The sequence below is a fragment of the Hyaena hyaena genome, unplaced genomic scaffold (genome assembly GCF_003009895.1).
Source record: "Hyaena hyaena isolate Hyena2069 unplaced genomic scaffold, ASM300989v1 scaffold_287, whole genome shotgun sequence".
NCBI classification, from domain to species: Eukaryota; Metazoa; Chordata; class Mammalia; order Carnivora; family Hyaenidae; genus Hyaena; species Hyaena hyaena.
The window spans coordinates 1,313,047-1,325,872 of NW_024080919.1; the positions used below are offsets into that span (position 1 = coordinate 1,313,047).

Genomic DNA, 12,826 nt, shown 5'->3' on the forward strand with positions numbered 1-12,826 from the left:
CACTCACAGACCTGGGTGGTTCTAGAACAGGCTCATAGAAATGGATATTTATATGCTCCCTTGGGTCTTTTGTCTTGGCCAGGAAAACTGGGGACCATGAATGTACTAACACAAACCCGTAGGTTTAGGGGCCCATGGAGGGTTCTAGAAGGAAACAAAATGTGACCAACCAAAGCAGACTCGGTGGTCTACAGTTTCACTTAAGAAGCAATAATGTAACACGAAAGTAAGTTTCATAATTTTATTTGAAAGTTTAAATCTGTATCTGTTCATTTGAACTGTTTAAAATATGCTGACACGAAAGAAAAAAGACCACAGGTGACTCTCACAGGTCCACACAAATGGCCCGGCCCTGGCCGTCCGCGTGAGGGGAGACAGAGCTGAGACAACACTGGAGTATAAATAATTTTACGGTATGAATCAAAAGCCATGGAAATGCCCATATTCTAATATAAAAAGTCAGCTTGGGGATTAATTAACCCAAAGTTAATTTAGAATATGAAAAAAGCCAAATATACATTATTCATTGCTATGTCATTGGAAGGAACAAAAATTTGGAAGCAATCCTGATGCCCTGTAACAAGGCTAAATTATTAAATTTCTACTCAACAAACCACTGTGTACTTTTAAAAATAATGATTGTGAAGATTATGTGGCAACATAGAAAATACTGAAAATGTCATCTCTCAAGGGAAAAGAGCTGAAAATTACACCATCCAAATGAAAAAGATGGAAAGGAAATATACGAAACGATAGCAGCTGTGTTTGGGTAATGTCATGATGGTAGTTTTTTCCTCTTTTTCGCTCATGATTATTTTAATCAGTTTTCCAGTTTTATAAATTGGAAAACCAATTAAAGCCACCCAAATGAAAAAGCCGATGTTTAAAGTGAGAAAGAATGAAATGCAGTTACTTTAAAGGGGGCTGTTTCGCGCAGAGCTTCACGAGGGAGGTCACAGGGGACAGCTCTGCAAACGGTTACCGCAGTTTGTGGGGGGCGTGCGTTTGTCCCGGGAGCTGGTAGCGTGGCTGGAAAGTCCGCGCAACAATAGCGCGGGCAGCGAGGCCCCCCCCCCGCAGCGGCCGGTGACTCTGCGCGTCCGCACGGCCCCCCGGGACCCCCGCAGGCCCTGCGCTGGCGGCGGGGTGCGGGTGGCCTCCGCCGCGCCTCGGGGCGGCCTGGGCAGCTGCGTGGCCGCGGGGATGCTGGGCACCAGGGACAAGCAGCCTGGGCAACGGTGACCCGGAGGCGCACAGTCGCCTTTGTCACACCCGCTCCCCGGAGGCCTCAGTCCCTCGTTAGGGTGCAGTTTCTAATCCAAACGACCATTGATCTTTCTCGGGGCCAAAAGGCCAGGAAAGCAAGCTCTGCTCTCTATTTTGATACTGTCCTTGTCTGTATTTTACAAGGGCAGCCTTACGTCACTGACCGCTGGAAAACACCCCGCAGCTGTGTCCCCAGCTCTGCAAAAATGCGGAGCCCGGCTCGGCCCTCCCGATGCAGGGCAGGAGCGCGAACGCAACGGGCTGTTTTGTGGCCCTCGGCAGAAAGGAGAAACATGGCGAACTGAAAGAAATCAGTGTTCTGTGTCATAAGATAAGTTAGGGATGCACGTGTTTTTTTTTTTTTTTTTTTTTTTTATTTCTAGGAGAGAGAGAGACAGCGTGAGCAGGGGAGGGTCAGAGAGAGAGGGAGTCACAGACTCTGAAAACAGGCTCCAGGCTCTGAGCTGGCAGTCAGCACAGAGCCCGACGCGGGGCTCGAACCCACGACCCGCGAGATCGTGACCCGAGCGAAAGTCGGCCGCTCAACCGACTAAGCCACCCAGGCGCCCCAGGGATGCACCTGTATTTTAAGTGAAAATGCCACCATATATGATAGCTGACTGAAAGTGATATTATACAAACTTTTGAATACTATTCTTTTAATTTTCCTGCCTTCGCAAGTAAATGGACCCAAATAAATGAAACTAACCCTTAACAACTTTTGGTTTTTTAAAGGGAATCAATACAAAATAGGATTTGACTTAGAGAAATGCCGTTAACTGTCGTCTCAGAAACACTGAAGTGTTCAGTTTACAGAAACGGGCTGACTTCCTTATCTCAGACTCTTTTAATGGATGATAAGTCAAGAAACACATCTTTTCCATATTCTCAAGTGCTCAGGACCAACATGATGGGTATGAAGATAAAGAACATGGAGCCTTCCTAAATCTGTGTCTTCATGCTTGACCTTTAAATCCTTCCTCTACACAGTGATCATCACTGTGAATACCAAACACTTCTGGTGAGTCACATGTAGACATCTGGCTACTGATAGTGAAGGCATCGAACATTTAAGAGATAGAGAATTCATTTTTATGTCCCAAACTATTTTACATTAAGTTTCCTAAACTCAAAATTTCACATTAAGGATTAAGTAATACATAAAATCTAGTCATAGCATTTTCAAGCTGGAAGAGGCCTGGGTTGAAGAAAGTAAAACTCAAGACAGACCAAGGGACTGGAGTGGAACCCAGGGCCTTTGACCCCTAGCCAAATGCTGTTCTGATATCACATTACTTTGTAGGATGTAAGAGTTCTAGAACTTACCTGGACTTTTTTTTGGGGGGGGGGTTTGATGGGGAGACACATGTTTTTCGCTGTGCCAAATTTATTTTGAGACATTAGCAACTTTTACTAAAGTTTCCTGAGCGAGCTCAGATTGGCAGATAATTTAACTGTACTCTGCCTTGTTCACACAGCTTCCGCTTTCAGAATCCATGATACTTTTGAAACGGAGGGAATTTTAGCTAGATGTGGTCTGCAAGGTATAACTGAAATTCTGTTGGTACTGCCCTATCCTTGCCTTTTAGGCACTGATATAAATAATTTGAATGTTTGGTAGGAATTAAAACTATACCTCAATGATACCATTTCTAAGTCAAAACTATATGCACACATATCATATATATAATAAAAAACATCAACCAAATTTTTAACAGTGGCTATCTGCCGGGAGCCGCACCAGCCTCTCTGGATGGCAGTCACACAGCTATCTTTTGGATGGTTCAATATGAACAAATACTTTCTTTTGTGTTTCTGTCTGTATTACCGGTTTTTGGTGCCAAATATATTTTACGTTTATAATTAGAGAAAACTCTATAAACATTATTTCAATGTTTAAAAGATTTCAAGGACAGGGGCTCCTGGGTGGCTCAGTTGGTTAAGAATTCAACTTCAGGGGCGCCTGGGTGGCTTGTTGGTTAAACGTCCGACTTTCGCTCAGGTCATGATCTCGCGGTTCGTGGGTTCGAGCCCCGCGTCGGGCTCTGTGCTGACTGCCAGCTCAGAGCCTGGAGCCTGTTCCAGAGTCTGTGACTCCCTCTCTCTCTGACCCTCCCCTGCTCATGCTGTCTCTCTCTCTCTCCCCTAGAAATAAATAAAAAACATTAAAAAAAAAAAGAATTCGACTTCAGCTCAGGTCATGGTCTCACGGTTCGTGAGTTCAAGCCCCGCATTGGGCTCTGTGCTGACAGCTCAGAGCCTGGAGCTGCTTCAGATTCTGTGTCTTCCTCTTTCTCTGCCCCTCCCCTGTTCACACTCTGTCTCTGTCTCTTAAAAATAAATAAACATTAAAAAAAAAAAGATCTCAAGGACATAAAGACCTTTATACAGATGAAGTGGGCCTGGGCAGGTTGAATGGCGCAGTAATGCATTTCTTTTCCATTTTAAAAAATCCTGATGTAATTATACGTAGCATTACTTGCTTGATTAAAACTTCAATTCAGTTTAAAACATGAGTAAATCCACAAATGCACTGAGGTCCAGACTGCCAAAGCTTGAGCTCTGAGCAGTGAGCAAAAAACACCATCAGTGTGGTAACCTTTGTGAGGCAGAATGAGCCATAGAAGTTTCCGCAGGCTGGGGAATAACAGACGCAAGTGATCACACTACGTAGATTCTACTGGCAAGACTGAAGTCTATTAACTACAACAGTGCTTGCTTTTGAATTAATTTATTCGGAGCACCAAAAACATTTTTCCAAAGAGGGAATTACCATGCAGGATGTTAGTGTTTGTCTCCAAAGAACAATTTGTTTATTTGCCACAGGATCAGTCTCTAACATTTTACCTCTTTGGATTTGCTTTAATCTTTAAGTATTAGTTACTAGTATTTTCATAAATTAAGATGACTCTGACCTAAAACAATAAAGTGATATCTTTTCTCTGGTCCTTTTAAAATTAGGAAATATGTGCTTGTTATAACAAATCCAAACAATACAGATGTTTATAAAATAAAAAGGGGAAGTATAAAATCTAAGGTGAATATTTTCTATTAATTCTCTGTACCCCAAATTCCATTTCTCTAGTGATAACTTTTATTGTTTTGATGTGTAGCCTTCTTCTCCCTATATATAGACAAATACTCATGTATAATTTAAAAAGTAAAAGTCAGATTATGGAAATATATAATTGTTCTGCTTTTTTCCAACTTAGCAGTATATCATGGGCATATTTCCAATAGATTTATCTCATTCCTATTGATAGCACTATAGCATTCCATTATTTAATATACTCTTATTTATCATACACTATTAATGAATATTTAGGTTCTTTCAGATTTTACATTAGAGAGAGTGCTGCCAGAAACATCTTTGCCATCTTTCTTAATGCACCTGTGCTAGCATTTCTATAGGATTCGTGCCTAGACCGGGGATTACTGGGCACAGGACATGTGCATTTACATTTTTGGTAGATACTGAGCTTTTGCCCATTTTGTAACTAGCGCAGCAGCGGCAATCGTGGGGTTTGGGGCAGGGCCTGGAGGCTGAAGTCTAGGTCAAGGCCCAGCGTAGTGGGCCTTCCTCCACTGTTTCATGGAAGTAGTTTGACTTTGCGCATTAGGGAATCTTCTGCAGGATAAACTTATTATCACATTCAGACTGGTAACAGGTATGCCATGTGTGGAGATGAAAAGAAGTTCTGGCTAGCTCGGTTTCCGTTGTCAGGACTATGATGGCCCGAGGGAATTCTTTCAGTGAGAATGAAAATTAATACAGTTTCATTGAAGCTTCAAACAGAGCAGACAAGTCCTCTTCTGACTGAGGCCGTGGGGCAACCTTGGTTACCCTTTCCTGAAACAGGGAACAAAAGGCGTTACCCGGCGCTTGGAAAAGACAGTTTGGAGCTACTCGGATATGTAAATTAACTTGGCCATAAGAAACAATGACTTGATGATAGTCATATCTTTAAAATCATATTTTGGGGCTCCTGGGTGGCTCATTCGGTGAAGCATCCATCTCTTGGTTTTGGCTCAGGTTGTGATCTTGTGGTTTCGTTGGGTTCAGGCCCTGCACTGGGCTCCGTGCTGACAGTGAGGAGCCTGCTTGGGATTCTCTCTCTCCCTGCCCCACCCTCCCTCACGCTGTCTCTGTTCCTCTCAAATAAACTTAAAAAAATCATATTTCTATACTAGCCGATCTCCAGTTCAGAAGTCTATTGAACGACACCTCTCCCACAAAGCTTTCAAAAGCCATTACCCTTGCCTTATGTTCTGGCAATGGCCTTCTGCCCAAAGCATAGAGCCAAACCAGCCTTGGGTAGAACACTGCCTGTGATGACCAAACTGCACTGGTCAGCAGCCAGGCAGGTTCTCTGTGCAGAGAGCGCTGTCCGAGGCACGGCATGTGCTGCCAAGGAGACTAGAACACGGTTGTCCTTGACTTCAAAGACTGTATATTTTGCAACTTGGATTTCAAGTATATCCAAAAAGATTTCATTAGGGCTTAGCTCTTAGGCTACAGGCAACAAGTGACTCCTTTTTAATATTAACTAAGGTTTTATTTCTGCCTTCCCAAATGAATTCAGTGACCTGCTTAATTTCTCCAGTGTTACTGAACGGAGTTAGCAAGGAGCCAGCACATCCTATTGCTATATATTCCCGCATTCAGTGCCTTCTTAATCCCACTGGGACAGAGGATCAAAAGATACTAGAATGACCACCCTGTGTCCAAATTTCTGGGCCTAAATGAAATTAAGATACAGGGGTTGAGTGTCCAACTCTTGATTTTGGCTCAGCCATGATCCCAGGGGGATGGGATCGAGCCCCTGCCAGGCTCTGCACTGAGGGTGGAGCCTGTTTGAGACTCTCTCTCCCCTCCCCCCCTCAGCCCCTCTCCCCCGTGCTTTCTCTCAGTCTCTCTAAAATGAGCATTAAAAAAATTAAGATACATGCCAGAGTTCTGGTCTCATTCTCATGGGTCTCTCAGTTTATTTTCTTTTTTTTTTAAAATTTTAAATAATTTTTTTAATGTTTTATTTATTTCTAGGAGAGAGAGAGACAGCGTGAGCAGGGGAGGGTCAGAGAGAGAGGGAGTCACAGACTCTGAAACAGGCTCCAGGCTCCGAGCTGGCAGTCAGCGCAGAGCCCGACGCGGGGCTCGAACCCACGAACCGCGAGATCGTGACCCGAGCGAGAGTCGGACGCTTAGCCGACTACGCTACCTGGGCACCCCTCAGTTTCTTCTCTTTTAAGGACTTGTTTGGGAGCATAGCTGGGAGGTGAGGCAGATCTGTGAGGGCGGGACTATGCTCACTCCTGCTCAGTGCCGGCCAGAGTGCTTGACACACAGTACAAGGGGGCCCGACAGTTATCTGATGACTTAATGAACACGGTGGGACAGGACACACTGACGTCTCAAAATTCACATATTGAAGACCGAACGCTGACTCCTCCCGCCTCCCCTTGTCTTCATCCCAGAAGTGACACCCAGTCCCTCGGGCAAAAGCCTAGGAATCCTCTGGATTTTCTCTCCCTTCTCTACAAGTTCAATCCATCAGCAAGTTTGTCTGATCTACCTCCAGAGTGAATCCCAAATCCGACCACCCCTCACCTCCTGTCCCACCACAACCCAAGTCTAAGTCTCCCTCACTCCCCCGCCAAAAGCCGTCTCCACTTTTGCTCTACCCTCGCCCCCTAGACGCCACTGTCCACACAGCGGCCAGAGTGGTGTTCTTCCCCAGTGTAAATGCTCCTGTCATTGCCTGCTTCATGCTCTCTGATGACCTCCCACTGCAGCCACAAGACGGTGGCCTCCAGTGCCGCCCTGTCCCGCCCTCATGCTCACCTCCGCTCTGACTCTTCTCCCGACGGTTCATGTCACTGAGCCCCTCCATCCCCTCTCAGCCCCACAAAATGCTCATCTTCCCCGTCTTGGGGCCTTTCCCCTCTGCCTGGAATGCTTCTCCCGGGTCTTGACGTGGCTGCCTCCACTCCGACTCAGAAACCTTCTGTGACCTCCCTCTCTGAAGCTCCCCCACACCGTCCACATGAGAGCACTATCTCATTGCCCAGGTTTTCCGTATACCATTAATCATTATCAGGAATGACTCCGTTTGTATCTTATTTGGAGATGTGATTAGATGCCCACTGTCCGTCTTCTCTCACTAGAATGTTAGGACCACGAGGTATGGAAGAGACTTTATTTTTCTCCTTACTGTACCCTGTTCAATGCATGGTATGTAATAGGACCTCAATAAGTATTCGTAAGGTAAAAGGAAGATGAAAATGGGAAGCCTGTATTAAAAAAATTAACTAGGGGTGCCTTGGTGGCTCAGTTGGTTAAGCTCAGGTCATGATCTCCTGATCTGTGAAACTGAGCCCTACATCAGTCTCTGTGCTGACAGTGTGAACCTGCTTGGGATTCACACACATACTCTCTCTCAAAATAAATAAATAAACATTAAAAAAAATTAACTCAAAATAGGCCTGAATGTAGACCTAAATGTAAGAGCTAAAACTAAAACTCTTAGGAGAAAATAGGGGAAAAAATCACGACATTAGATTTGGCAATATTTTCCCTTGGATATGACATCAAAAGCACAGGCAATAACAAAAAGGTAACTTGGACTACATCCAAATTTAAAACTTTTATGCATCAAAAGACACTCTCGAGAGAGTTGAAAAGACAGAATGAGAAAAGCATTTGCAGATTATACATCTAATAAGGGAGTAATATCTAGAATATATAAATAATTGCTACAACTCAATAGCAGAAGACCCCGAACAACCCAACTCAGAAATAGGCAAAAGACTTGGACAGATATTTTTTTTAGTGAAGATATGTAAATAGCCAATGAACACATGGAAAGATGCTCAAAATCTTTTTTTTAAACGTTTTATTTATTTCTGAGAGAGAGAGAGAGAGACTGTGTGAGCAGCGGAGGGTCAGAGAGAGAGGGAGACACAGAATTCAAAGCAGGCTCCCGGCTCCGAGCCGTCAGCACAGAGCCCGACGCGGGGCTCAAACCCACGAACGGTGAGATCACGACCTGAGCTGAAGTCGGACGCTTAACTGACCAAGCCACCCAGGCGCCCCTCAAAATCTTTAGTTATTAGCAAAATGCAATTCAAAACCGTAATGAGTTTCCACTTCCCATCCATCAGGATAGCGATACAAAAACGGAAAATAACAAATCTTGGTGAAGATGTGGAGAAATTGGAATCCTCCTGTACTGTTGACTTAACTGTTGGTGGGAATGTGTAATGTGAGGTACCTGCAACAGGCAAATCCATAGAGACAGAACGTGGAATAGAGGTCATCAGAGTCTGGGAAGGGGGAGTTATTGTTTACCATTAAGCAATAGAGCAGAGCTTCTGTTTGAAATGATTTAAAAGTTCTGGAAATGGATAGTAGTGATGGCTGCACAACACTAAATGTATCAATGGCACTGAACTGCACACTTAAAAGCGGTTAAATTAATACATTTTATGTTAGATATATTTTACCATGGTTAAAAAGATAATTAAAAGAAGGAAGGAAGAGGGGGCCTGGGTGCTCAGTCGGTTAAGTGTCCGACTTTGACTCAGGTCATGATCTCAGGGTTTGTGGGTTCGAGCCCCGTGTCGGGCTCTGTGCTGACAGCTCAGAGCCTGGAGCTGCTTCGGATTCTGTGTCTCCCTCTCTCTCTGCCCCTCCCCCGCTCATGCTTTGTCTCTCTCTCTCTCAAAAATAAATAAACATTAAAAAATAAAAAGGAGGGAGAAGGATGGGCAGATAGGAGAAGGACAGGAGACGGTCTGATGAGTGCGGGCCCTGCAGCAGATCTCCAGGGACCCTGAGGGATTTTGAGAATCCAGAGCAAGGCAGAGACTTGTTCACGGTGACCTACGTATAAGTGGGCGGCATGGTCAAGAAGTGAAATTTAGCATTTGCTCTGGCCGATGATTATTGCCACATTAATCTGTCTGTAACAGGAGAGAATCTTATCTGGTGAGCTCAGAGTCCCTTAAAGCGACCCTGCTCATCTTTTGTGAAATAGTTGAGGATTCTCAGGAGTACTTGGAGCCAAGTGATCCGGGCTTGTCCTTCACATTTCTAAAACCCCATGCCTGGTGAAATGGGGGCAAGGATGTAGTGTTTGTGATCTTTCCCTCCCATGTATCATCTATGCCATGGAAAAGTCAAACTCTCAGAATTAAGACGTGTTCAGTGCTGTTATTTATAGATGCGTGAAACCGAAGGAAAACTGATTACCATGGGCGCTGAAACAAATCCTGACTACTTTTAGCACATTCATAGAATAACATTTCGGCTGGCCCGTCTGCCAGGGAGTGGAAGTGCTCGTTTTGGTAGACAGCTCTCCTCAGAAATGAAATGTTTGGATTTGAAATGTAAATGTTTTTTTCCAGAGGTTTCAGAAACCCCACTTGGAAGATTAATTTATTCTTGCCTGCTCCCCTTGCGCCTGGGAATGGCGGTTAGCAGCCTCTGCACACAGGGCTGCTGTTTGCTGCCATCAGTACGGGATGTGGTGTTTGGTCAAGAACACTGGCGTGGCTGTTCCTTCCAGAGAAAACCGATCCCTCCTTGCTGAACATAAAAGAAGCTTTATCAAACGTCGACTACAGAAATAATCTTTCTGGCAATGTTCTTTGCAGCAACCAGTATATCCCTCTCACTACCTTAAATCCTGTAGATACTAATAAGTGAAGGCTAGCCTGCCACACGTGTAAAATTCTGAAGCTGCCGTAGCATTCCTATAAAATGTTCACTGCTGCCAAAAATACCAAACAAAAAACCCATAGTAGTTCTTCATCTGCAAAACAGACAAGCTTATTTCTAAGATTCCTTCTAAAGTTCCGTGAATCTCCCCTCCCCTCTCCATGTATAGAACACATTGACTCAATTACATGGGCTCCGACAGGGAGCGAGTGCTACTTTATTAAAATTAACTATGTTTCTCCCAATCAGAGAAACATGATGTTGAAAAAAAAAAAAGCAGAATACGTGTTGGGGCTGCTTTATGAATATAACTTGAGGAAATCCTGGCCTCCAAGTGTTTGACTTGTAAAGATTCAATTTGTCTTGCATCTTTTGTGAAAGTAAGAAATTAGCTCTGTCTAGTTAAGGCTTTGCTATCTGCGATTTCCCAGTATGACATGTACACGGAGGCATTTAATAGGATACCTGATTAACTTGCTATTTTGGTGGATGACCTCAGATGTTAGCTTCGATCTGTTGCTATCTGGAACAGCTTCTGAAAGTAAAAGACTGAGCACAGTACGATGTAAACAGGAATCACTTGCCAGTGTGCTGACGGCTGGAAGACGCATTGCCCCCGGCAATTAAATGGCCAAGAGTATCACACAGTTTCATCTGGGAATCATGGATGCCATCTCTGGAGGTTGACAGACACACATTCCTGAACAAACAGAAGTTCCCAGAACACTCCCCACCCCTCTGCCTTGCAGGATGGACACTGTCTCTGAACCACACCAGAAGAGCCAAACACCGTGTTCACACTGTGGTGACCACTTGGGCTCTGGTATCCCTGGACAGGCGTTCATGGTTTCGTGTCATTAGTTGAGTCCTATTAGGTGTAAGGAAACTGCTCAAAAAGTTACCACCATCCAGCCATTAATGTCACCTTCCCAGAGGACTTAGGACGTTGTCCCTGTGCTCACGGAACTTACCGTCCGATAGGTTTGGGTAAAGTAACTGGGATGGTCGTGTTCTTTGGCCATTTAGTCTCTTGGACTTGTTGGTTAGAGCCAAGTGTTTGTGAGTTAGCCTAGGAGCTCAGTTACACTTCGAGATGGTTCTTTTTTTCATTCTTTTGTATTTTTAGATGCAACTGAGGCTACTGGGTCTGAGTCGAAATGAAGGAAACTCCTGGCCCGTGGGCCATGTTTGGTTTGTACAGTGGGTAATATGGGGAATACAATGCAAACATCCAGATTGCTGATGTGTGTGCGCGCGTGCGCGTGCGTGTGTGTGCGCGTGCGTGTGTATTTTTTTTTAAACTGGAAGCTCTACCAACACTGGCACTGAATTTCTGCTTGGAGATAGTAACTCGTCGCTGAAGAGATGTTCACCCAATGAGATAGATTATGGGCTTTCCAGTTCCTGAAAGTCCCCACTGCTCGCTACTGCTTTCAATCACTTGGTTTATTGCAATGACCTCCGTCGCTCCCTCCTGCGGACATGTGAGTCTGTTAACCCAGTCCATACAAATGCCATCTCACGTGAGTGCTGAGACCTTCAACACTCTACGCAGTTGCCAAGTGGGGAAGAAGCTAGTGTGCGGCCTTTGTTTAGTCAGGATGGGATTAGGGAAAAGCACTTCTACTTGTGGAAAGCAGGAATCTGTGTGAGGCAGATGTTCCAGCTGTTAACTCTGTTTCAAAGTTAAGGATAGATCCTTCCTTGCCTTAACATTGGGCAGAATTGCCTTACCCTCATATTCGTATAGTATTTAAGTGACCCATGTCTTTCCCTTTTGAGACCGGAGGAACTGAGTACTCTGGGCGTGGAGAGCATGGCTCAGGGCTCACGGCTCTGGCTATTTTATGGTGAGTTGCAGAGAACAGAGAAGAGGGTCTCGGCCTAGTAGGATCTGATGCTACAGCACAAGGGTGTCTGATCCAAACGGGAAGGGAGGCCCAATGGGGGGCTCCTATCATGAGAACCTTGGTGGGGAAACTCCGCATCTGTTAATGTTCCCACCAAATAAAGGTTGGCAGCTCAGTTTAAATTCTTTGGCAACATTTAAATAAATAAGACCCAAAGTGACACAGATATGTATGCAGATGTATGTGTATAAAATGTACACTCTCCCACATACGTTAAAAAGTGATTTTGTAATGGTATTGATTTCAGGCCATGCCTATTTTTCACAAAATAGTAGGAACTTATGACTGTTTATAATATAAAACAATATTCGTGGCCACAGGGAAATTTTGCCACACTTCAAGACAAATGTGGTTGTGTTTGCCTTGAGTTTTTATACGAGATCCTTTCAGTTACATCATAGCAGCTCCGAGAAGCCACAGGTCTGTGGGACAACGTGCAGGCGGGGGCCGGCCCCTCCCACCGGGAAGGGCAGAGCTGCTCTCTGGCGCGGAGGGGACCCGGGTTCTCCGCTGCCCTGAGGCCCCCACGGGCACCATGTTTGTCCAGCAGCTTTGTGCTCCTCGGAAGGGCGTGAGGACGCCCCGCGACCCTTACCTGGGGCAGCGTCCCCGGCACCGGTGCGGGGACATCGGCCTCGCAGTAACCGACGGCGGCCAGGCCGTCGTCCACGTCCAGCTCGAAGAGGAGCCTCCGGAGCGTGTCCGCCTGAACAGGCCCCGCGTCTGCGGCCCTGGCCGCGCGGACGTCCGCCCCTGGAAGACACACCGTGCGGGCTGTGGAGGGACAGCGGGGTGCCCTCGGCCGCGGCTCCCCAGCCCCCGCGTGGAGGCGGCCCAGCGCCAGCCCCGCTGCACGAGGCCGGGGGCGCGGGGGGCCGGGGGGGCCGGGGGGGGCCAGGGGGACCGGGGGGGGGCTGGGGGGGCCGGGGGG

General features: G+C 45.8%; 1 protein-coding gene across 1 annotated transcript in view; it reads right to left on the reverse strand.

Moving 5' to 3' along the window:
* Positions 1-4,005: 4,005 nt before the first annotated feature.
* Positions 4,006-12,826, reverse strand: part of ADHFE1 (alcohol dehydrogenase iron containing 1) — a 26,864-nt gene continuing 18,043 nt past the window's right edge. The window contains 2 exon segments of the mRNA XM_039247008.1: positions 4,006-5,116; positions 12,491-12,650. Coding sequence (XP_039102939.1) covers positions 5,033-5,116; positions 12,491-12,650 — 244 coding nt within the window. The 3' untranslated portion in view covers positions 4,006-5,032.